At 37.9% G+C, this 25,593-nt stretch overlaps 2 protein-coding genes across 5 annotated transcripts in view; one reads left to right on the plus strand and one right to left on the minus strand.

The window, feature by feature from the left end:
* LOC115438644 (oocyte zinc finger protein XlCOF15-like) overlaps positions 1-25,593 on the plus strand; it is a 143,125-nt gene that overhangs the window by 7,211 nt on the left and 110,321 nt on the right. Inside the window, exon 3 of one of the 2 annotated variants that reach the window (XM_030162398.1) lies at positions 1,822-2,764. The exons of the other annotated variant lie outside the window; for it this stretch is intronic. Coding sequence (XP_030018258.1) covers positions 1,822-2,736 — 915 coding nt within the window. The 3' untranslated portion in view covers positions 2,737-2,764. Of the gene's footprint in view, positions 1-1,821; positions 2,765-25,593 lie in introns of those variants that run through there. 2 annotated transcript variants of the gene reach the window in all.
* Positions 8,083-25,593, minus strand: part of kif1ca (kinesin family member 1C, a) — a 40,039-nt gene continuing 22,528 nt past the window's right edge. For 2 of the 3 annotated variants that reach the window (XM_030162335.1, XM_030162333.1), the window contains exons 12-28: positions 25,151-25,229; positions 24,790-24,938; positions 23,846-23,947; positions 23,430-23,560; positions 23,264-23,343; positions 22,395-22,470; positions 21,325-21,404; positions 21,144-21,238; positions 18,523-18,606; positions 18,254-18,434; positions 17,423-17,495; positions 16,769-16,867; positions 15,850-16,011; positions 14,410-14,688; positions 13,953-14,042; positions 12,911-13,127; positions 8,083-12,052 (exon numbers count right to left, since the gene is read on the minus strand). In XM_030162335.1, the coding sequence (XP_030018195.1) occupies positions 11,169-12,052; positions 12,911-13,127; positions 13,953-14,042; positions 14,410-14,688; positions 15,850-16,011; positions 16,769-16,867; positions 17,423-17,495; positions 18,254-18,434; positions 18,523-18,606; positions 21,144-21,238; positions 21,325-21,404; positions 22,395-22,470; positions 23,264-23,343; positions 23,430-23,560; positions 23,846-23,947; positions 24,790-24,938; positions 25,151-25,229 (2,861 nt within the window). In that variant the 3' untranslated portion in view covers positions 8,083-11,168. The remainder of the gene's footprint in view (positions 12,053-12,910; positions 13,128-13,952; positions 14,043-14,409; positions 14,689-15,849; positions 16,012-16,768; positions 16,868-17,422; positions 17,496-18,253; positions 18,435-18,522; positions 18,607-21,143; positions 21,239-21,324; positions 21,405-22,394; positions 22,471-23,263; positions 23,344-23,429; positions 23,561-23,845; positions 23,948-24,789; positions 24,939-25,150; positions 25,230-25,593) is intronic. The other variant, XM_030162334.1, reaches the window with a different exon arrangement.

The raw sequence follows: 25,593 nt of genomic DNA on the forward strand, positions 1-25,593 counted from the left end.
TGGCATAAACACTCTATAATAAAAAGTATCTCAGATGAATATGATCCTCTAACTCTGTTTCTGTTGGGGGGGTTTTCTGTGGAAATCTTGTGACTTGTCATAATTCAGTTAACTCCATCCTCATTATTTGTTAATACGTCCATAAAAGGTCACATTCAGTTTTGAAATCTAATTTATTTGTATTTTATTTTTCTGTGTTTTACAAGCAAGACAGTGTCAGTCCTGCTCTCATTCAAACTATATTTGAGTAACATCTTGATGATGATTTTTTTTTTTTTTTTTTTTTAATACAAGGCAAATTTCTGAAGGATTGATAACACAGTGAAAGCAGATAAATGAAGTCTAAATACAGTAATTAACCAATATCACATTATTAAATGGTAACTAACATTATTTTATCATCATTATCATTGGATTTATTTTCCCACACACTTTCACATCCACTAGATCAGTCTTTCCCAAATGGGGGTACATGCTTGGAAGAAGCCCAGGGGTACTTGCAATTTTTTTTGGAGAAATACATTAAATAAATCAGCATGTACTGAATAGAAAATAGATATTGAGAATTAATGCTGAAATACAAAGCCCAATAGATACATTTATACAATAAAATTAACACTCCTAGTTTTATTGTCTATCATTTTGTTTCAGCTTTGGTAACATTTTAAGAATATTTGTATTTTATATTATTCAAGATGAGTTTATATGACTAATGTAGTAATGACAGGTTCATTTATTCATTAATGACCAATTAATACATTTTTCTTATCAATGAAAGAGGGCACTATTCAGTTTATATTTTGCACCTTTGACTAAGGAGTACATTGTTCCAAATTTTTTCAATCAATTGGGGGTACTGGGCTAAAAAAGTACCTTTCAGGGGTTACTCCACTGTAAAAAGTTTGAGAACCACTGCACTAAATGATCTTGACAAACAAGTAAAGTCAGTTTTCTCTTGACTCAGTCATTTTAATATCAAAATATGTGTCTTTTGGAAAATGGATTTAGTATCTCCTTGAGTAACTATACTCACTGATAATCAATAAAAAACAAATCTGTAAATAAAGTTCTGTTCTCCCATTGGACAGCTAAGGGGCAGAGGAGAAACCATGTGACTCTGAAACAGGAAGTGACTCTTCAGTGAACTTTCTTCTTTCTCTCAACAGTCTTTGGTTTACAAGCTAATGTTAAGCCAGTTGTAGCAAAATTTAGTTTGATCTCTAGCATTAGCCACATGTGACTCAGATACTGATGTTGGTTACTTTTTTGGGGGGAGCAAATTTGTTTATGACAGAAATATAAAAATGGATGCATTTATTACTGTAAAATGGAACAGAGATGAATAATAATGAGGATGATGATGGTTTGATGACATTTTACATCCAAAAGGTAACTTCTGAGTGACATCCTGACGTTCTATCAAAGCTCTGTAGCCTACATAGAATAGAATAGAATAGAATAGAATAGAATAGAATAGAATAGAATAGAATAGAATAGGCTTTTTTGTTATTACACAGGTTGTGCAATGGAAGTGAAGGTGGTCTCTGCCAGCGACAGTGCACTTTACAACTAAATACAACACAACAAAACACAGACATGTATTAAAAATATATAAAACTGCAAGAGAAATATGTGCAAATTAGAGATATACAACAAGGTTAAATAGTCCCTAAAAATTAAGTTGAAAGAATATTTAAATGTCTCTAATATTTTGTTGTTAATGGGGTGTTTTCTGTTTCTTGTGTATGTTCTGGTGTATTCTAGCTGATTTTTTTCCCCTCTCACATTGTTTTCCTTTATTATTTTTGTATTACTTTACAGAAAACTCAGTGCTGTGACGACTGTGGCAAAGAGTTTGTTGCATTGAATAAATTAAAGATTCATCAGAGAGTTCACACTGGAGAAAGACCATTCAGCTGCCAGTTTTGTGACAAAAAATACATCACAAACGCACATCTAAAGAACCACCAGAGAGTTCACACTGGAGAAAGACCATATGACTGCGAATTCTGTGACAAAAAATTCAAAAGATCAGGACAACTAAAGATTCATCGGAGAATTCACACGGATGAGAAACGGTTTACGTGTGAACACTGTGGAAAAAAATTTGTTACTAAAGGAAATCTAGACGTTCATCTGAGAGTTCACACCGGAGAAAGACCATACGGCTGTGAGGAGTGTGGGAAAACCTTTGTCACATTAATTAGCTATCAGCGACACCATGACACCCACACTGGAGCGAGGCCTTTCAAATGTGACCAGTGTGGGAAAACGTTCTCAGTGTTACCCAACCTGAAGAAGCACCAGCTCATCCACACTGCACCCAAACAACTCTGCTGTCGTGACTGTGGGAAACGGTTCACGCTTCCGGAAAACCTAAGAGTTCACAAACGTATCCACACCGGAGAGAAGCCGTTCACATGCGAGTACTGTGGGACCAGTTTTGCCCGGCAGAGTACCTACAAAATGCACAGGAACGTCCACACCAGAGAAACCACGTACACCTGTAAGCTCTGTGGGAAGGTGTTGGGATCCTACAGCGGACTGAGGATTCATGAACGCATCCACGCCGGAGACAAACGCTACAAGTGCCAGTACTGTGACAAAGCCTTCATCAGATCCACAGACGTCTCTAAACACGAGCGTGTCCACACTGGACACAAACCGTACTGGTGCGACCGCTGCAAGAGGAACTTTGCCAGATCTTATGATGTCAAGTATCACAGGTGTGTGTGAGGGGAAAGGCCTTTGTGTGTGTCTCATCACTTTAATGCAGGGGTCTCAAACATGCGGCTTGGGGGCCAAATGCAGCCTGCCTAAGGTTCCAATCCGGCCCATGGGATGAATTTGTAAAGTGCAAAAATTCCACAGTCAAGGCTGTTGAAATCATTTTAGTTTGTTCCACATACAGACCAATATGATCTACAGTAAAATAATAGCATCATAACCTACAAAAAATAATGACTGCATATTTTCTTCTTGGTTTGATGTGAAAAAAATAATATTACATTATACCTATAAATAATGACAACTTCATAGTGCAAAAAATAGCATTAAATTATGAAAATATTCACATTTACAAACTATCCTGTCACAATAAAATGTGAATAACCTGAACAAATATGAACAACCTGAAATGTCTAAAAAAAATTTAAAAGATTTTCTGCCTGTTCCTCAGTGTTTAGTGTCTTTGTAGATCTGATCCATAATGCACATGTAGAAATGATAAATTGAGGCACAATGTTGTTAAAATTGCACTTATTTTTCTTGAGAAATTTCAGTTTTTTCAGGTTATTACCTCAGGAGGTTATGTTTTTGCTGGTGTTGGTTTGTCTGTCTGTTTGTCTGTCCATGTGCAAGATAACTCAAAAAGTTATGGATGGATTTGGATGAAAATTTCAGGAAATGTTGATACTGGCACAAGGAACAAATTATTAAATTTTGGTGGTAATTGGGGGGGGGGGGGACTGATCTGCCTTAGTGAAGGTCTGTGCTCTCTGAGTGTTTTTCTAGTTCACATCTTTTTTGTTTGGATCATTTATTAAAGTATTTTCATAATTTAATGGGGATTTTTTTTCACTAAAATAAAGACAAAAAATTGGAGTTGTCATTATTTATAGGTTGTTATTATGCAATTATTTTACTGGTACGGCCCACTAGAGATCAAATCGGGCTGAATGTGGAACCTGACAGAAAATGAGTTTGAGACCCCTGCTTTAATGGATGATTCCTGCCTAAGCGTCCGTACGGTCCTTTTCTAATTAGGGGTTTTCAACAGTCACAGTGTGTGACACGGATCTGTTAACCCATAAAGACCAAAAGCATCCACTGATCTGAAAATGTTTAATACCTGCTGATCCACTAATCCTACCAGTACATGTAAATAATTGGTGTAAAATGCAGTTTGTCATCTTCTCACGGTCATCAGATATGACCCATTTGGATGTTCAGAGGCTCTATAGTTACCGTGGAAACACCATCATCTTCTACAACATTGATTCGCCAATAAAACCCATAGAGTTGGATCAATGACAGTGGATGGACACACTTGTTTTATGTTCAGTTATTGATATATTTTGCTGAAAAAGTCACTTTATCTTCATGATATAAATAACTTTGAATTTACTCAGAGTTTTCATGAACATCTACATGATCTGTGAATTAAATATAGGAAAATACATGATTTACAACAAAAAATGCAAAATACAGAGGATAATATTATCCCCAAAAATGGTGATAAATCAGTTAAGAAAGGTAGAAATAGAGAAAAATTCATTTGGGAACTGCCACAGAAGAAGCACTGTGTCTTAATGGGTTAATAACAAACCAGTAATCTATCAAATTTGATCTATATTTAGCATAAGGTGGAACCTCCTCCACTTCATCTGCTTTTACCTTTGTGTTTCTTCTCTGCTGCTTTTCTCTTTTCTCTGTTTTTGATATAATAACTGTCACCTTTACTCTGAGCTTTAATGAACATCTACATGATCAGTGAATTAAATATATATTAAAATGGTGGTCTGGATGCACGAGATTAGTCTCCCAATAGAAGTGGGTGGTACTTTCACTGGAGGAGAACTCAACTAATTCATAGTCCATGTATGACTTCTATCAGTGATCAATCAGAACTATAGTCATATCTGTAACCATTTACATGTTATAAACCATCAAAATATGGACCACTAGAAGGAAAGGCACATTTTTTATATTAAAAAATTCAATTTTTCAAAATTGTGAACAAACTTTGTAGACATTGTCCCAAAGAAGATACATAGAAAATTTGAAATGAATCCAACCCGTAGTTTTGTCAGAGATGTTTGAAGACGTTTGCTGTTTTTTTTAAAGGTTATACTATCTGCTCTGAAAAACTCTAGTGTATGAGTTTAATTTATTTATATGTTTTAGATCATGACTAAGGCGTATATTTCCATGAGGTGTTTGTGTTGAAGTTCAGACATATATTAGCTTTAGTTCAGTTATTGGGTCTCCCTTGTCTTCTGTGTAAATAATAAGCATGGTGATGTCATAAAGGTGAGACAAAGCACATTTGTTAGTCCATTAAGTCTGTTGAAACACAAAAACCTGTGTATGACCCACTGGACTGATACTGGTAACACAAATTAGCAATAGATTTTTTGTAGTACACAATAGTACCATTATGTCCGGTGACTGAAACAGTGGATGTATTACCATTAAAAAAAAAAAAAAAAGTGAATTTGACACAAAGTTGAAAAGTTGCAAAAAATTATAAATCATGCGTTTCCATAAACTGGGTTGGACAGTGCACTTTAGGCAGAGTCGTGTCCTCAGTAGGTGACGCAGTGGACTATGTCACACATGGATGTAATAAAGTTGAAGAAGCAGAGCTGTCTGTTTTCCACCTAAAATACCTGGGATGTTTTTTTTTCATGGACGAAGCAGAGGAATCCTTTTGTCTTAATATGACAGGTGATCAATAGGGTGTCAGAAAATATCAGTTCTGCAATATACTGCGATACTTCATTTCATGATACTGTACTGATGTTAAAAAGTACTGTACTGATATTTTTAGGTATTTATTCAAATGCAGATATGGCTCTTTTTTTTGGTTTATATTCTATTATTATTATTGTTTGACAGTTTTTATTAAATAATGGTTATTTGAAACATCCTAAAAGCACTTTTTTACTGTCTGAAAGGCAGATATTAGTTCCTTTGTTGGGATTGCACTAAATAATGTTATTTACTGTATGAACTAACAGAATATGAACATTAGAGCAGGATCTTAAATTACTGTCTGTAAAGTTTCATGTTTATACAGAGGACAATCTTGTGATATAAATTAGATCCTGTTCTGAATAAATAAAAATTTGTTTAGTATTTGTGCATACTTCTGGTGTCATTCAATTCTTCCAGCAAATAATCTTTTACGAAAAGACCCCCACCCCCGACAAAAAAAAAAAAATCACTAACAGTATCATGACATATATTGCGATCCTAGTATTGTGATTTGTATCGTATCACCAGATTCTTGCCCATACACACCCATAATGATCAATCATGTTAATGTTTGATCAGAATTGGTCAGAATTTACTTTGTAAGATGTTCATTTCTTCCATATGCATTTACTCATATAAAAAGTGGCAAAAAACCCCACCTTAAGCCAGTGAAAAAACTATTCCAAATGTTCCAAATATTTTCCAGTTCAACTTGTAAAAACACACATTAAATACTTTTGGAAATGCACCAAGTGAAATAAAATGTGAATACCTTTTCTCTGATCTATGACTTATATTTGTAAATAAATACACTTAAATATAGACTAAAACTCAAACATTTCAACGTCCAATAAGAAATGTCCAAACCATAAGAACTCTATAGAGTCCTGTCGTGTTTTTCATCCTTTTATTGCCATCATGTTATCTGCAGGTACAGCCTGAGATTGGTTCCTGATACATCAAAAACAACAGACAACACAGCCAATCAGAGGAGAGCGAGGCTGCCATGTGACCATGTCCTTGTCCGTCTGTGTTCGAGTCCCGACACCAGCAGCCCACCTCCTCTTTCCAAACAAGGAAACTAAACGGCTGATTAGAAAGAAAACAAGACTAGATTATGATTATTAATGAACGAACACACACACACCCATAGACGTCCAACACACACGCACACACACACACACACAAACACACACACAGACACACAAATAGGCAGTTGCATGAGGGCACAGAAGCTCCCTTTAGCAGCATCCAAGAGAACCCAACATTAATGACGTATTATAGCTTTAGAATAATAATGATAGTAGTAATGATGACACAATATGACAAAGCAAAGGTCAAAGGTCATGTAGGCGGGGTTAGGATACTCAAACATGAAGCAAAAGAATAAACACACAAGAAAAACAACTGATCAGAGGCCCGAGCTGGAAATGAAAAGAAAAAAAAAAAATTCAAGGAAACATTTTTAAAAACCTTTAAAAAAAAAAAAAAAAAATTCCCATAAAGCCCGGCGTTGGCAGCAGGGTCATCAAGATTGTCCTGTGATTGGACGAGAGCAGAGCAGAGGAAGATGTCATGCTTCTCAGACCAATCACTATCTGTTTTGTCATCATCACCATCGGGGCGGAGTCCTCAGGGGAGCTGAGGCAGCGCTCCCATCGGGTGCTTCGCCTGTTTTCATTCTCTTCAAAGGACATTAAGTCACAGAGCACAAGACGCTCCACTCGTCATCTCCCACAATGCCTCAACGTGGATAGACCGGCTTTAAGGCAGTGAACGTTCTCCCAGCTCCCTCCTGGCAGTAAACATCTCATATAAAGTTTGCTGCATTCATGCAACACAGGAAACTGGAATTTGCAGCTTTGTTTCATTTGTCTCATCAGTGAAAACAAAAGCAACAACAAAAAAAAACTGTTCAAATATTGACCTTTTCATCAGGGGTGTAACAGTACTGGTGGTCAGCCTGAACAATTCAGTACACAATGGTTTGGTAAAATACGCAACGTTTTGGTTCACTTTAGAAAACAGTCATGTCTGCATAGTGAGATACTGAGATGTTCCAGAGCAGGGGTCTGTAACCCATGGCTCCTGGGCCAAATGATGCTCTTTAGCCTCTGTCTATGCCCCCCCGGTCAAAAAACATAAGGAACATTTTGAAATGAACTGAATGAGTCATTACTTTTTAACACTGTTACAGGCCTAAAACTACTCTAACCTTGTCTATCTGCACAATGTGCAGACTATCCATGGAATAAAATATTTTTTTGACAACATATAAACCAAAATGTTTTACTTTCTTGCCAAATTCAATACAAGACACTTAATTCGCATTTGTTCGTAGTTTGTAAGTAAGGCACTATACATGAAAGTTGAGCTTTTTCCCCATTACGTAACACAATTATGTTTTGGAAATAGTGTCCATCATTTAAAAACTTGTACAAATCTTGAATGTTTCTTTTCATGTAGTTGCATAATTTCATAAATGCACCAGACATTGCATTATTGTAATGGAAATACAAAGTTAAATAGCAAATTAATCACAAATAGGCATCAGCAGAGCAGCCACCTCATGGTAAAATGTAGATGGGTGTAAGTATTTTTTTCCATGTCTCGTCAGATTTCCTTCTTCTTTTTCGAGACAAAAATGGCTCTTTAGGTTGTAAAGCTTGCAGACCACTGTTCTATAGTATAGGCTCCACCCACATCATCCTGAAATGAATGCTAATGGGATTAGTCTTAAACTCCGAACCTACATGGGAAAAGTTTCCTATTTAAACTGCACTGTTGCAAAAGAGTCGACTTTAACCAAACCACACTCTTCTCCTAAACTCCACCAAATACGCAGATGCTTCAATCTGATTATAATGTAATTGTGTAGGCCGTGTTCCGCCAAGAATTTGAAATAAATTCTTTCAAATATTCTTGAATTCTTAAATTCAAATACTTAACTGCCTTTTGTTTTGTACTTTATAGTGTTTTTTCAACTAAACCAAACTGCAAAATACCAAGTTCTAAAAATCACAGCCCTGATCTCCTTCGCCAATACACTTCTCCATCTCTGGACCTTTTTACTCTTTTTCTAATCAAAATACTATATGTATATAGCATTATATATTCTACTCTTTTTTCCTCCCCTTTAAGCTTTTCTGTCAGAGCGCTTAAGGCTAACTCATAGATAACCAGTACCAATGCATTAACTCATACTACCTTTTTCTTCTTTACTTGAAAGAACATGCATAAACTCTACTTTTTAAACTACAGGTCTTCTATAGTCAAACTGGACTGTTCTGCTTATATTGTTCATATCAACTGTGAACACTGTTTACTGTTACACCCCTCCTACACAATTAAAGTAGCTTTAAATATATCAAATGCATCAGCAGGTAGGTTGGTCATTATTGCTCAGTAAAAGCTGTAATTTCCAATTTCCTGGTGTCTCACAAAGTTCGCATCATGTCAGTTAATTCATCCCTTCTACCGTATGTAGAGTCAGGAGAAAGACACCCAAAAATATGTTGTAGTGTTTTAAACTAAATCTTACTGTATCTCTGCTCTCTTTATTACGCCTTCTCTTATCCATCATCTCACCATTTTACTACATTTCCCATGATTCCTTGTATACACAGCCCTACATATCCCATAATCCATCGCATTCCTTGTCATCTACATTTCCCATTTCTATTGAAAAAGTCCAATATGTCAAAAGAGACATCACATGTCATGTTATCACTTACACTTCCCACGATTGCCAAAGATGGTGAAGTCACCATGGTTTCATATGTCGCAGCCTGTTTTCTAAGAACTTCATAAAAATGTCAAGACAAATAACACTTCAAATATACACACACAGCGTTTAAAAAGATTCAGCTCGGTTCAACGTGCCTTCTCCTCCTCCGCAGTCTGTCTGTACAGCAGTGTGTCCTGCAGGGGGCGCCACACAGCAGCTTTCTTTGGTTCGTAGCATCAGAGAGACACTCAGGTCACATGAGAGAAATTGGATGTATGAGCTTCTCATCAAACAATCTTATGGAAAGATGAACACCAGCTTATTATTTAAAGCCTCTGGAAATTTGTTAAGTACAGTATTTCATGAAGCATCCACCAAATACTTCATATTTTGTTAGCTACTAATGTTAGCAACACCATCCCTTGGGCCAACCATGCCAAACTTAGTTAGATCATCTTAGATATTTGATAATCTAAAATAATGTACTTACTATCTGTAGTCAGCAACGTAAATTGTCAATCTTTGATTTAAAAAGAGTGGATAGAACACTAGTTAGCTAGCTAGCAGCCAGTGGCAAACAATAAAACCCATGATCATAAAATTTACTCAAACTTAAATGACCATGTTTTGAATTATCAGTTTCCAGAGGTTTTAATGGTGTGTTACAACGGCAAAATTATTTAGACGTGATTCTTTCATGAATGACAGTGACGGTCAGTATTGATTGTTTCTTTAAACTGGAATAGTGAATTAGATAAGTACAAAATCATTTATTTAAAAAATAGTCACTGTAATGCATGAATAAGAAACTGATCCAAATACTTTTGATCACATGTGCAGTTAATTCAAAAGTTATACCAAAGAATTAATCACATTTAATGATGAGTGAAAAGGGTTGCAGAACTTAACTAAAAATGTAAAATACCAAACTACAGTTGGTGCAAAAACATGTTCGCCTGAACTCATACACATCGCAATTCTCATGCAACCTCAATGTTAGGCTAGGCTAATACTTGTTCTCTTTAGTCCTGTGTAGCACTTCACCACGTAAACACCAAAAAGCGCAATAACCAGCCCCTGCTCAGGCTATGTGGCTAGCTTAAGCTAAACCAGGCTAATTAGCCTGTTGCTAAAACTTCAGTCTGATTCCAAACAAACATCCTGCCCATAACAAACAAGCTTGCATCCTTCACTTCAGGTAAAAATACACCATAAAGAATAAACAGGAGCTTATGCTAATCATAGCTAGCACTGGAAGCTAACACTGCGTCTTAATCATGACTGACATCAGCAAATCAATAAAACCACTTGAACATAATCATAGCAGAATAACTTCGATCCTGTCAACAGCCAATTCATGGCTGAAAAATAAAAATTAAAAAAAAAAAGTTTGTTAAAACAGTGTTGCAATGGCAACAGCTAACCCGCGCTAAAGTAACGGTTGGTACTAGATTGGATTGGCAAGACGCTCTACTGTAACTGACTGTCACGCTGTTAGCTGTGTACCTGACCATACACACACAAAGAAAGAATCCCCCTGTAAGCAAAGAGGATCAGTGATTGGTTGTTAGATACATCCATTCAAGTGTTTACGTGGCTGGGAAAAGAGCTGAAATCTGCCAGGTTTGGTTGCAGCAATTTGGTTGCCAAGCAGTTAGCATGCTAGTAGTATTAACACATATTTCAATGAGTAGCAGACAATGAACAAATCACAGCTAGTCCTTGAAACAACCAGTTACAGCAGAGAAGAACGTCGCTCTGGCCAATCCAATTTAAGGACAACCATGAGCAAGCCAACACGCATACACACACACACACAGCAGGACTGAGGTTACAGATGTGTGTGATGGCTGACTAATGAAAAAGTGCTGAAACAGACACACACAGCCTTTTCTCTACAGCATTGACGAAACCCCGGGTCCTCCAGCCAATCAGAAACATCCATGTGGCAGACACTCAGGGGTCAGTTGGGGGTCTCCATGTTGGTACTGGTGTTATTGTTGTTGTTGTTGTTTTTGAGGTCCGGTGCACTGAACTGCCGCCTCATCCTGGGTGGGGTGGTAAAGCCCCACCCCCCCAGTGGTGGCGGCCCCGCCCCCAGCAGCATGCCGGCAGGAGGGGGCGGGGCTCCAGAGCGTGGCAGGCTGTGGTAGTTGGGGTGAGGTCCTGGCTGGAATGGTGCATTATGGGGGTTGTAGTAGGGGTGGTGGTGGTACTGATGTTGCTGCCGTTGGTTACCATAGTGAAAACCTGCTTCTCTGTCTCTGTCCCTCCCCCCTCCTCCTCCTCCACCTCTTCCTCCTCCTCTCTCCCCCCCTGGCCCAGGCGACACCCCCCTCCTCTGTCTTGGTCGCCCCTGGTGACCACCGTTGCCATTGTGATGCTGCTGGTCAGCATCGTAGTTACTGTTACCATGGGTGGAGCTGTCCAGAGAGTTGCGTCTATAGCGGTGTTGCTGGTGATTTTGGTTGCCACCCTGGTGATGGTGGTACTGAAATCCACCCTGGTTACCTTGGTTACGCTGTTGCCAATTGCGATGGGGGCTTGGTGTTCGCATGCGGGGGGGCGGAACCTGGAAAGGGAGGGGTAGCAGAGCAGCAGCAGGAGGAGGAGGAGGAGGAGAGGGAGAGCATTTCCCCTCCACAGCTGCTCCTCCCTCCTCCCTTTGCTGACTTGCTCCCTCTCCTCCCTCACCCAGACCCAGAGCCTGTAGAGCGGCACTGGCTGGTCCCCATGACAATCGGTGGGCGGGGTTACTCTTGAAGGGGAACTTCAATTTACACTCCTGAGGTGGGATGAAGCGGCCGGTCCCAGGGAGATGGATGGGAACAGTTGGGGTGTTCTGAGCTGCAACACAAGACGGCACTCATCAGACAATCAACCACAGAAAGTTGGGGTTAAGGAAGCAGTGAATTTGATCAAATCTGACTGTGTTTACCCACAGACCTTTTTTCACAGCCAACCTTCTGACTTGTTAAGGTAGAAAACACACATCTGTAACTGATATAAAAATAACTGCATCCCATTACGTTTTGTATATTTCACACTTAGGTTTCAGATTTAAGTCCTCATGAAAATGGTATTTGTTTTTGCATGTTTACACGTTTCCAGTAAGAACAGAATTCTAGAAAGGCTGCCTTTGGCCCTGATTGGTCTGTTCCTCTGTGGAGTTTGTCACTGCCTGATCTGCACCAGAAATTTGATTTGTTCTTTACGTGTGAAAAAAGATTTAATTACTGAAAATCACCATCTGGTTTTAACAGTTATGAAAAAGAAGATTCATATTGTTTCTTCCCAAATAAGAGCACATTTTTCTAACTACTATTAGTGCTATTAAATATTAGCTTCACACCACAAATGTTTTCTCATTAGTCCCAAATCTTTCTAAAATAACCATTCAAAAAATTTTTTTTTCCTATGTACTGGTGTATACAATAAGTGATGCATAGCACACTTGTGTATATAACAACACTTTGCCATGAAATTTGATTTCATGGGTCTTTCACTGAATATTAAAGTGTGTACATTTGCTGTTCAATAGTACTGACTGAATATGTAAAATAATTCACAGATACAAGTGAAAAACCCAAAAGAAGTTTTTAATAAGTTTCTAACAGTAAGGAAATATCTCCTTCTCACCTATAGGACATTTGTACAGATGTGTTGTCATTGGCTGGATTATGTGATCCAATGCGTCACTCTCACCTTGGTTCTGGTTCTGCCCCCGGAGCTTCTTGGTGATGTTCTGCTGTTGCAGGTTCAAGATCCTCTGCTGTTCTTGTTTGAGCCAGCGGAGGCGCCCTCTCCTGAACGCTGGGTCCTCGTCCATCAACCGCTGAACTCTGACCTCTGGCACATCCGTTTCCCCGGCCCCGATCTCCTCTCTCTGTGGAGATTCGCCTTCACCGTTCACGTCGTCGTCCTGAACAAATGAGATGAGCGGATATGAACCTGAGTTATTGATGAAGTTATTGTTGTGTAGGAAAAGTGGAAAAATGAACAATGTTGAATTAAATAAAAATGTAAATGTGGCTCTACAAAACTGTGTCTAAACTAAAATAAACTGTAAATATTGAGAATATGTACTCCCTACATCTTTATTTGTATTTTTTTTATACATAAGCCAGAGCTTTGGGTGTCCAGTTTTTTCTGGTTAATGGGACTCTAACACATTACTTATAGGTGTCCTTTCTGAATTTTTGTCAACTGTTCTACTGTAAAATAAACATCTAGGCCCTTCTGGGTGTCATTTTTGTGTTGTTGAGCTAAATAATCAGTAATTCCTGTTGATATATTAGCTATTGGCCAATATCAAAGGAAGATTTTATTGTTATTAATAGTTTGTAAAATATTCTATAAATGTTGTTTAGAGTTCAACCAGTAGTGGATTTTTAAAGGCTGATAAAATATCAGCAGATTCAATAATAATAGACAATAATCATATTATCACCCAGTATTTGAGTCAGGTTTGGCTGATACCAACAGTTTGCAAAATGTCCTATCAACCTTTTTAAATCTTACCTCTCAAAAAATCCCCCACATTACAAAAAAGATTCAAAATAACATTGTTAAAAAATAAATAAATCTAAGTATCATTAAAGACAAACTAAATACAAAAAGGACACTATCAAAATAGCTTTAGCTAATCTAAAACTAATGTAAACATCTAAACAAAACAAAAATGAACCCATAAACATGTTAGACACACACAAGCTACAAGCTGGAGTGGGTCATGTGATCAACACACCTGAACAGGTATGATGCTCTCCATCTTTATCATCCTGTCTCTCAGAGCTTTGATCTCCTCATCTTTCATGTTGTTCTGCAGCTTCACCTCCTGAACAGAACACATTTTAACATCAGCAAAGACTAAGACACACAGTTAAAAATAATTCTGTTACAGACTAAATAATAATTCCAATCAACAATATGTTTACTGAACGTTATGTGGTACACATGTACAAAACCACTTCACTAAAAACAGAAGAAAAAGTTGAAGGTCCAGTGTGTAAGATTTAGATGGACACGAGAATCCAATCACAGAATTCCATCTCCTAAATCCCTGTAAATATAACACACTGGACCTTTAATACACGATGCAGGAATGAATTGGGACAAATACAAACTAACGAAGCAAAAAACAAAGACTCATTAAAAATATAAACTAGTGGATATGTCATGACAAAGTGCTGATTTGAACTCACCTCTAAAATATCTGTCAGTTTATCAATATGTGCCTTCAGGTCATACACCTTTCCTTTCTCCCCTCCCTCACTGGGCTCTCCCCCTCCTCCCCCATCCTCGGCCGGGGGGCTCCTCTCCTCTCCAATGCCCACGGTGTCACACACGTCCTGGGCCACGGCCTTCCAGCTCTCTCTCTCGTTGTTGTCTTTCTTAGCGTACATGCGGCACAGCTCCTTCATCTTGACGATGGACAGCGCCTCGATCTCCTGACGTGAATGACGGAAATCTCCCAGAGCCACCTGAAGGGGATGTTCAAAATCAAATTCAGACTTTCACTTTGAATTATAATGATTTCACAATGTATATAGCTTGGATACTTCTCTGTAGCTGTTGCAATACTTTTATTAGTGCCCCAGTCTCTGAGTGGTGGCTGAAATGTCAACTCAAAAAAGCAGCAGAACAGTAGTTCACAGCTCTTACAGAAGACAATTAGGCCCAATCCCAGTTCTCATTTTCACCCCTACCCCTTGGCCCTTGCACTTGGCACTACCCCTTGAAACAGAGTGTCAAGGGGTAGGTCTCGAAGGGTTGCCCCATTTTATAGGGGAATATTTCGACCCCTTTTACATCATCAGCAGTCATCAATGCCGCTATAAACAGATGCGACAATTTTGTTTGCGAAAGAATTCACCATGCTGTTAGCAGCTGTAACCGTCTGTCGCATGGGCTTTGGGCATCTTTTTGCGGCTATCAACCGCAAACCGCAGAATTGCGGTCTACAATAAATTGCAAGGGCATTAAATGGACGATCAAATGATTAAGTTATTTATGAAGAAAATATGTACATTTGTGTGTTTCTTTCGTCACACTGCTGCACTTTTTTTTTGCTGTGTTTACCTCCATCTTGCCGATGATCCGAACAGAATTAAGGGAAATTTCTCATACCCCTCTGTTTGTAGTGGGGTTCTGAAATATCTCTGTTTCAAAGACAAGACAACCTTCCCAATTTCACTCATTGAGAATCGGGACACCCCTACCCCTTCACTTGAACACACAAAAGGGAGGGGTAGGGCCAAGGGGTGAATTGGGATTGGGCTTTAAACTAGACATGGCACAAAGTAAAGCCATACAGTTGTGTTTGATAGAACATGAATGATCAGTAATTGCATTCACTGATCACACTCCCTCCACAAAGCATCATTTCTAGTCTGAAAACACAGTCCAGAAAGGAGGTAGAATTCTTGTTTCCTGTCAGACCACTTGAACTACAATAGGGTTAGACAGATTATAATGTAATTTCTTCCTAATGATGCCAAAAAACTATCAAACACCATAGTTTTAAGTGGCACCATATTACAGAACTGCAAACCTGCATGGCCAATCAGTCTGGAACATACTGGTAGTATAGAAAAAGGCTTTTGGCCCCAACCCTATGTATGTATGTGTATTTTCTGTGAGACCTCGTAGCAGATCTCTTTGACCGCTTGCATGCGGAGGTCTTCCATGGTGACCCGTTTGGGGTCTTTGCTGATTCTCCTTCTCTGTGGGATCTGGTAGACTCGAAGAGGCTCCCTCCTCTTTCCGCTGCTGGGTAGACCACATCGCTTCACTATGGACTGAACCTGCACACAGACACACAAGTCAGAGGGAGATCGGTATTTACCTTCACATGCACAACTTAGTACAGCTACAGTTGAATCTACAGTTGCAGCTCGACTAAACCATTTAATTGGACTCTGTCCCAGTTAACATGTACAGGAGTGTGAGTGATTTATTGTTGAAATTATGTCGCCTCTGCAATGATAGGTGGTGATATGCACTCTTCCAGCTTATTAACCTACACCATCACAGACCACACAACAGTCAACAGCAAGCTAGCAACCCAGCGATAAACGGGAAAAACAATGGATAATATCGCAAATTTTGTACATAGCATACTTTTTGTCCACTCTACTATTTGTGCAGATGAGCACAGAACTGTTTCTGGTTGGTTTACATGCAGGAGTAGATCAACTTTCAGTCACATTATTTGGATGCTTTAGTCTAACTTTTAAAATTTTCAGTTGAGCTAACATGTTTTCAGGAAATTTTAAATTCCAGACTAACACAATAATTTGGTTTTCTGAGTGTCATGTACTCATACTGAGTGTCAGACAAGTGAAACAGAGAGACAGACTTGGACAGATGAAAGACAGATTATGACAAGTCTCCTTAATATCTTAAAATATGCTTAATTTCCAAAAACACAGTGCTCTCTGGAATGACACTTTAGATTTTAATAGAATATTTTTGAAGTTCAAAGTATATTCCTATAAGTAGGACAAATACACAGAGACAAAGTAAATGTTCGATATTTATCAGACAGACAGACGTGCATACCTTGTTGGCAGGTAATTTCTCTCTGAGAGATGAGATGAGCCTCCAGCTCTCCTCACAGGAGCGTTTGTCCGAGTCATCACCACTGTCGCTGTCTGCATACTGAACACACACGATACAACACACATGAGTTGGAATAAAATATTAAGGTGAACAAAAGGCAAAAAAAAAAAAACTAATTTAAACAGAGCACTCCAGAATATTGAAGGTAAAAATCTAAAAAAGAAAAAAAAGTCACACAATGTACAGCTATGTCATTGTGGCTCTTTAACACTTTATGTCCGAAAGTAGAGTAGAAAGAAGCTGAGCTTATATTGTCCTACCTCAATTTTACATGACTTGGCAAATCAGCTAATGTATAGAGTCCATAATAAAGAATAGATCAGTTATGAAATTATTTAAAAAAGAGAGCAAATTCTAACATACCATCAATAACTATTACTGTTGTACTGTTCATGTTGACAGCAACATTGTTAGTCACACTCAGACGTATTTAGAGACTGTTTTCCTATTTAAACCCTTTTCATACCATTGGACCAATGAATCTATGTGTTGTGCATGATTGAGTCTTTTATTTGTATCATCTTCAGAGTAACAGAGTATGTAATGAAGTAGCATGTATGTAATGAACGACAAACACAGATGAAACACACGTACCAGTCTGTGCTGCTCCAGCAGTAGGTCGGCTTCCTCCTTCTCCTTCTTGTACTGAGTCTCCATGTCCTGCAGTCTGAAACACACAGCAGCCGGTCCATCAACTAATCCCTTACATAAACACCGGCATCTTAAAACTCAAATAAACACATGTAGTTTTCCCCAGACACTAAGTGTTTTTTCTTGTTAAGTCAGACTGTTAAACAATTTACTTTTCCACTCCTGCATGGATTATTACTTACTCCTGCAAATGTGGACAAGAACAAGACAGCTAGTTTTTTTGTGAAACATATCAAACAAATCCTACCAGTACTACATGATGTACACAGCTCAATAATTACATATTAATACATTGAAATTCCACTACTTCAGCTGGTATTTTGCATGTATATTAACAGGAACAAATCCCTCCAGAAATTCAGTTTTTGTTTTGGGATAGTTGTTTTTTTTTTTGTTTGTTTGTTTTTTATTGAGATTGTCTTCTATTAACCAAGAAAACAAGTTACAAACAAATGAGAAGGTGAGAGTTTATATGTATATAAAAAATACACAATACACACACACACACACAAAATAAATATTATTACTGAACAAAACACAATCAAATAAATAAGAAAATAAATCAGTTTGTGTCATCCATCCAACCATCAACATATCTATTATCATTCTCAAGAAAATTATAGAAAATGGTCCACATTCTTGAAACTTGTCAAGTCTATTCTTTGTTGCATTATTTGGGACTGTTGCATTTTTAAAACTTTTTGTTGTTAAATTAATGGAGGATGGCATGAACCTCCTATGCCCATATAAACACTTCCATGCACACTGACCCACCTCTTCTCCATCTCCAGTTTGATGTCAATGCCTTGCTTCTCCAGCAGCTCTTTTTGGGCGTAGTTCCAGTCCTCTGGCTCCCCCTGCTGCTCAGCTGTCACACTGCGCTCCCTCTCCAGCCTTGCCTGCTCGGGGTGGTTAAACCGAAACACATGATTCTTCCCCATCACGATGCGGTTACCTAGAGGTGACAACAGACACAGTTAGTGACTCAGAAACTGTCAAAGTGTATGAGTCAGGCAGGTTGATGGGTTGGTTCCACTGAGCACCTTGTTTTAAAACAACAGCTTCGGTGATCTGCTTTCCATTAACGTAGGTCTCGGCTCCAATCAATGGCTCCAAAGTGACGACAACTGCACAAACACAAACACAAAGAAAGAGAATGTGTAAAAAAAACTTCAATCCCATGTTCAGTCAGGACAGGTGAGAAGATGCATATTATGTCCACTTGGAAGGGTATTTCATCATATTGAGATTTCTCTTCCTGTTTTTCCCTCATAAATAAAAAGGTAAATAAACAAGGGTACCCTTACTTAAATGACTTTTAATTAGGCCATTATTAAATTGTTAAAATGGTGAATCAACAGGCTATCACAACATGATCAACTAGAAAAGCACTCGAAGAGCACAGACCTCCACCAAGGCAGATCAGTGCCCCCCCCCACCAAAATTTAATCATTTGTTCCTTGTGCCAGTATCAATATTTCCTGAAATTTTCATCCAAATCCGTCCATAACTTTTTGAGGTATCTTGCACACAGACAGACAAACAGACAAACAAACCAACGCCAGCAAAAACATAACCTCCTTGGCGGAAGTAATAAGTTACTACCACCATCAGCATCATAATACTCAACTTTGTTTTTTTGTCTAAAAATCAAGAGATTTGTAATGTAAGTCAGACTGTGATTGTCCAATAAACTATACGAAATTATATATCTTTGAAGTTACTCAGTAAACAATTAGCTGCCTAATGATTATCATGCACTGTATGTGTGTTAGCACGATTAGTTTGTGCAATGACAATGAATGCAAATCATATCAAAAGCAAAAGATGTAACTCTGCTATGTTTCATAACCAGTTTGTGAACATAGATAATAACTTATGTTGGCATAGCGGTTAGCATGCCATCAGTTATTGCACTAGGCCAAATGGATACTTTCTTACCATGTCTAGTGTTAAGCTGCCAAAATACTACAAGATGGAGACGTAAATATATGTTTGTATAATAACAGCGAATGCATAATGTGAATGTAATTTGAGTTACACAACCAACAACCAGTTTGGTCACAGTGTTGTGTTCTGCCAAGTTGTGCACTTTGTAACTCAAAAATGGAGTTCTACTCTTGTGTAAGTATCATTCCAGCAGTACTTTTGCTGGTTATTGATGGTAATAATCTCATCAAGAAATGGTTTAAGATGCTGATTAATAAAGTAAGCCAAGTTTTACTGAAGAGGTGAGATTTAACAGATCACACAGGTGCATTAGTAACTTGATCTTGCCAAATAATGAGCCTGAATTAATTTAAGGAAACTGCTTAAACATATTTATGAATAACTTAAAAAAGTATCCAATTACAGCCCAATTATAAATCATTAATAAAGGTACCCTTGGCGTAAAATGACCTCATATGGTAGTGTTTTTGGTGCATTCCACCTGCTGCAGAGAGGAATAATATTAGTGTTTCAGCTTTTCTTTCAATGGAACAGAATATTAAATATGTCCAATTAAGGTTTTTGGTGGAGACTTACTTACATTAAACCATTGTGCTACTGTTTTTTGTATTTTTTTTACCTTTTTTTTGTTATTTTGGCACAGTTGCGATAAATAACAAAAATGATAATAGGAAAAGGGTGTACAGGTAAAAGCCAGTGCTGAATGTCACTTCACAAGATGTAAAATGTCTCCTGTTATGTGTTTACAGTGAGATGTAGCCACCAAAAATGATCAAAAGGAAATCAAAAACACAACACTGTCTCATTCCTGCTGAATTCCTTCGGACTCTTGTTTTGTTTGTACAGAAATAATTTGTGGCAGCACTGCAGAACAGTACGAGTTCAAGAACAGACCGTCTGGACAATAAAAAAAAACAAAAAACTGAGGATATTCGACATGAAGGACAACAAATGGGGAGGAGGCACAGGAAACATGGGTGGGTATATGAAGGTGGTGTTACCGTGGTAATTACTGATTCTTACACAAAAACTATACCTGATAGATTTCCTGGCAGCTTTTAGAAACACACAGAGAGAAAGAGAATCACTGAACAGCAGTTTGACCACCAGACGGTGATCTCAACACGCTCATTACAGCTGAGGACGGTTGCGCTATTTTCACAAAAGCAGCAATATAGACGATTAAAAATGTCATTATGAAGTAGAGTGTAGGGTTTAAAGGCAAAACTAACAATGAAGCAACAATATTAAGTGTAGACACATTTGACCTGAATATATTTATAAAACTACTACGGAGTATTGGAAAAAGATACACTATTAAGTGGTAATAACCTGTGGTAAAAGGAAAAGGTTCCTTTAATCTGATGCATAAACGTTTGATTTAAAGTAATATGTGTGTTCTTACACAGATCTGTAGCACTTATGGCTGTGCAGTATGTCAAATTATTAAGTATTTGCTGTATGTCAATATGAAAGATGCTTCAAAATATCATGAAGTAAAATAAATACTAGCTGCGTTTCCATGGGCAGGATTTGTTCAACTTGACTGAAATCATTGTGATTAGAGATTCTGAGAGAACACTTTGCATGGATACAGGATAAAAAGATCAGAGACCTGTATCAAAGCACACTGAGCTTTAACTCTGGGTTTTGGATGCCATGAGGGTAGTCTACTTTTTACCATCGAACACTGACAGACAGACAGATGTCTCACCTTCTCCTTGTTCGTTGACCTCACTGACAAACACACAGTGAATCTCTTTAATGAAGTGACCAGACAGTTTAATGTCCACATCCTGCTGTCCAACCCTGATGCATAGAAGACAAACAAAGGTTTTAATATTGTGCCCATTCAGTGATGCATCCTCCAGTGAATATAAAGGGATCGCTCTCACCTGGTGAATCCCTCTTTGATGTAGTAAAGCAGACACTCGGACATCAGAGGGTCTTCGTTCAAGTTGACCAGGTGAGGTGTCTGCACATTCACACACATGGTCACACACATAAACAGAAACTGAAGCAGCAGTATTGAACTTAACAAATCATTTGGATTTTGACATGACATCACTCCAAAAAAACTGGCATAAGTGAATATCAGAAGTCTGAAAGGAAATTAACTCAACTATAAATTATTGCAGCAAGTTTGAGCTGACTGTAATAACAATGTTTGATATTTGCTTTTTTTTTTTCAGTGGGGCTTCACATCCACAGATCCACTTCAGGTGAGCCACCACTCAGGACAATGGAAGCATCAGAGATCACCACATTTACAAAACTGGAGGAAATAGTCATACTAAAGCGTTAAAATGCTCCTAAGCGAAATGTGTAAAATAATTGTTTTTTCAAATGCGGTATACATAATTGTCATTTTCCTTTGTTGATGAGTACAAAAAGTAACATCTATTTCTGTTTCCAAATTTTAACTGACGTTACAGTCTGTTACCTTCAATAAAATGATATTAAGGTAAGGAAAAGCATGCCATAACATACTGCTGTTTTTGAGTCTTTAGCATGTTTCTAGCTTCACCAAATAAAAATTATACATTTTAAGCCTGTTATTACATTCTCTAAATTTAAGTCAGGCTGATGAAAATGAAACACCTGTGCAATAATCCTGGTTTTACACCAATACTTCACCAAAACAACAGACTAAAACACAAGATTAGAGATCTTGTGTTATGTCACAGTTAACTATAGTTTTGCTTCATTATGAAAATTTTTAGGGATGAATTTAGACAATGTAACGAGGGACAAGGAGCAGCCAGTAGTAAACATACTGAAAACATGGATGATGATGAGCTTTACTGGTCAGTAAAGAAGCATATTTTTAATGATGTTCAAAAATCGATGGTGCCATAAGAGAATGGAGGTTCAGTAGCCAGCTCTATCTTAGGCTAGTGTCTACATTTTGACACTATTCTATCACAACAGAGACACAGGCTCTTAACACGAGGATGAGACTCACTCCTTTAGGAGAGAAGACGCCCAGCGTTCCTCCATCTTCTTTAATGGACACGCCCATCTCTGCCAAAATGGCCTCTCTGAACACGAGACAGTGACAAAAACAGAGAAAGATATCAGTAAATGTACATGCATTGAAAAAAATTAAAAAGATATCAGATAAATAAGTGCTTTGGGAAGAACCAATAACAGAACCAATACCAGTGATTGTAAAATAGAAGGCTGACAGTCAGAACACCAAGAATGCTTTGATAAAGCGCTTTAATACTTTTTCTACCGTGTGAATTTGAGATATGTTGCCCCTCATTAAATTACGAACAAACTCAAATACAGCACTAAAGAATGTCTGCATCATAATTCTAGAGATCTTTTTCCTGAGTGCACACTAAAACTAAATTAAACATGTGAAAAAGTAAGCAGAACTTACCAATACCCCCACTCCGCCACACAACACACTGCCCCTCCTGCTAACTGATACCCTGGCTAGGCAGGGATTAACTTTGAATTTTAAATTAAATATAATTATAAACTACATTAAACTAAATTACTGTCATTTTTGGGTAGTTCAGTCAAACCAAGACAAACATTATTCTGCCCAAGTCTTAACTTTCAATCTGATCGCACTTTGTTGGACAAAATAGGTTGGACAAAAATTTACCAAAAAATAAATAAATAAATAAATAAATAAATCAAAAAATTTAAATTTAGCCATTAAACTTGGCACTGCACCTCTCCTGGTGGTAAAGAAAATATGTGTCAAATTTGAAAAGAATCGCGGAATAGTCTTTGAGAAATCGGTTGGATAAAAACCTCGTCCGGAAAGACCAGTGAAAGTCCTAGTTTAACCGTATAACCCATTGTTGTTGATGTTACCTCTCCAAACGAATAGATTCAGTCTTCCTCAATTTCTCCTCCCATGTCTCATTCAGTTCTGCAATGATCTTCTCAGTCTCCTACAAAAACAAAAGGGGTAACACGAAATCAACACTTTCTGCTCTGTGAGGGAATGTTCGTCATTGAAATCAGGCTGTGATTGTACCATCAGTCGCTCTGCTGCCTCCTCTTTACTGATGGTCTCTGTGGAAACAGGCTCCTCCCCTTCCTCTCCATCCTCGAGCATGTGGTCAGAGTTAGCAGATACGTCACCTGAAGACGTCGGCTCTGAACCTGCTGGTCAGAAAGTGACCATAATGAGAGCAGTTTGTTTGTGAAATGGCTGATAAAAATAAATAATAATAAAAAATGTGGAGAAATTCTATTGTTCATGTTAAACTTTTTGAAAAGGTGTGTTTTTAGTTTGTGTTTGTTTAAATCGACTCATAAATAAACTTGTTAAATATAAGAGGATACTGTAATGAAAAGGCCCTGAAAGACATCAGTCAAAATGAGGACTAGCCGAAGGGGAAGAATGTCCTCAGTACCCGTCTAAAACTCTGAAACACATGCAGATGTTACCTGGAGAGGCGGAGCCACTGTTTGTTGGTACCCCATTGGCTGTGATCTGCTGTGGGGAGGAGGACACCCCAGTGACACCAGTGGACCCAGTGCTGCTGTTGGCTGTTACCGGCAGTGAGTGGAGAAACAAGAGTCAGGTTTCACTTCTAACAGGCAGGAATCTTGGCAATGCTCGTTATGTAAAAACGGCTTGTAAATATCTGCACACACACTCACACAAACACACTCACCCAGCTGTTGCTGTTGTCTGCAAATACCCCCCCCTTAAACGGATGGGCAGTACATTCACATGCCATACATAGCAAATTCATTTAAACACACACCAGATATACACAAATACACAACACTCATTTCAGTTCAACACTCCTGATCTCTATTAAGAGTTCATACAATTGTGTAGCTGAAGTACACATAAAATTGTTAGCAAACACACAAAAGTCCACAATAGTGCGTACAAATTATTTCATTAAAGGCACTGTAATGCCTTTCAACTTTCAGTTCTTGTCAATGTAAGTTCTTTGGTCAACATCAGCTAAGGTGCTAACAGCAGATAATGTTAGCTATCAAAGTAACAGTAGCTATCATTAGCTTGAAGGCCAGCAGTAACTTCCCAAATTTACAAAAAGTTGAAATCATTATGAAACTTAAAATATTCAAAGCTTTTGAAAAAACATTCAGCTTGTGAGTTGATCAGTTTGTCAATTAACTTAATGTAAAATGTAGCAAATATTTTTCCATTAGGACCATGTATTGGACATATGTATATATTGATTACTCTAAAAATTATTATATTAATCTTTTATTTCACCGCTAGAAAAATGAAAGATAATTAATTCTAGAACATATTTTTCATTTCAAAATACTGGTAAAAGGAAGCAGTCAAACTTATATAATATATGCATTTACATAGAAATGCACACAGTGGTACATAAATGTGTAAATACCAGAGTTGTCGAGCAGCTCCTGAAGGCCCTGAGAGAAGAGCAAGTTTCTCAGCCGTTCTACCTCGTGTTTCAGCTCTCGGATCAGTTTAGCATTAGGATCTTCATTGATCACTGCATTGCAGCGGATCTGTTTGGCGCGGTCAGCATACCTGTAAACCATATGAGACTGGATTAGATTAGATTAAACCGGGTAGATCGCAGCCTTACATCACATCTGCTTGAAAGCCTTACTTAAGAAACATATGTTGAAGTAAATTTGTCTGCATTAAAAGATCAGGCTTAGTTTGATAAAGTGACATAAATGACTCATATTTTGGTTCCACCCTACTGAATTTTACTCCAGTGAACGTCAGTGTCTGACCTCAGAGTGCTCAGTGTTTCTTCATAGTTGATGTCAGCAGGACTAAGGGCAGCGATCATGGCTGTTCGAGAGTTTCCCCCTGAAATAAAATGCACACTTAATTTATAGTGATTACTTTCTGCCACTTTGGTGTTCCTCTTCGTCATGAATTTAGCTCTGATATAAAAAGATCAAATATTAATAGTACAGTTATGTAGCAGTGGCATACAGTACTGTGTCTTAGGAACCATGTACACAACATTAACAAAGAAACGGTTTCCACAGAACAAGGTATTAAGTATTGTGTCACATTCTTCCATATGTTACACCATAAACTCATTTGGACAGCATACAGTCGTGGAAAAAATTATTAGACCATCAAAAGTCATCAAAAACAATGGTTATGCAATCAAGCACTAACTCCCGTGTGTAACAGGTGACTAAAACAGAGAGAAAAGAAAACA

This window comes from Sphaeramia orbicularis, chromosome 18, assembly GCF_902148855.1.
Source record: "Sphaeramia orbicularis chromosome 18, fSphaOr1.1, whole genome shotgun sequence".
Classification (NCBI taxonomy): Eukaryota; Metazoa; Chordata; class Actinopteri; order Kurtiformes; family Apogonidae; genus Sphaeramia; species Sphaeramia orbicularis.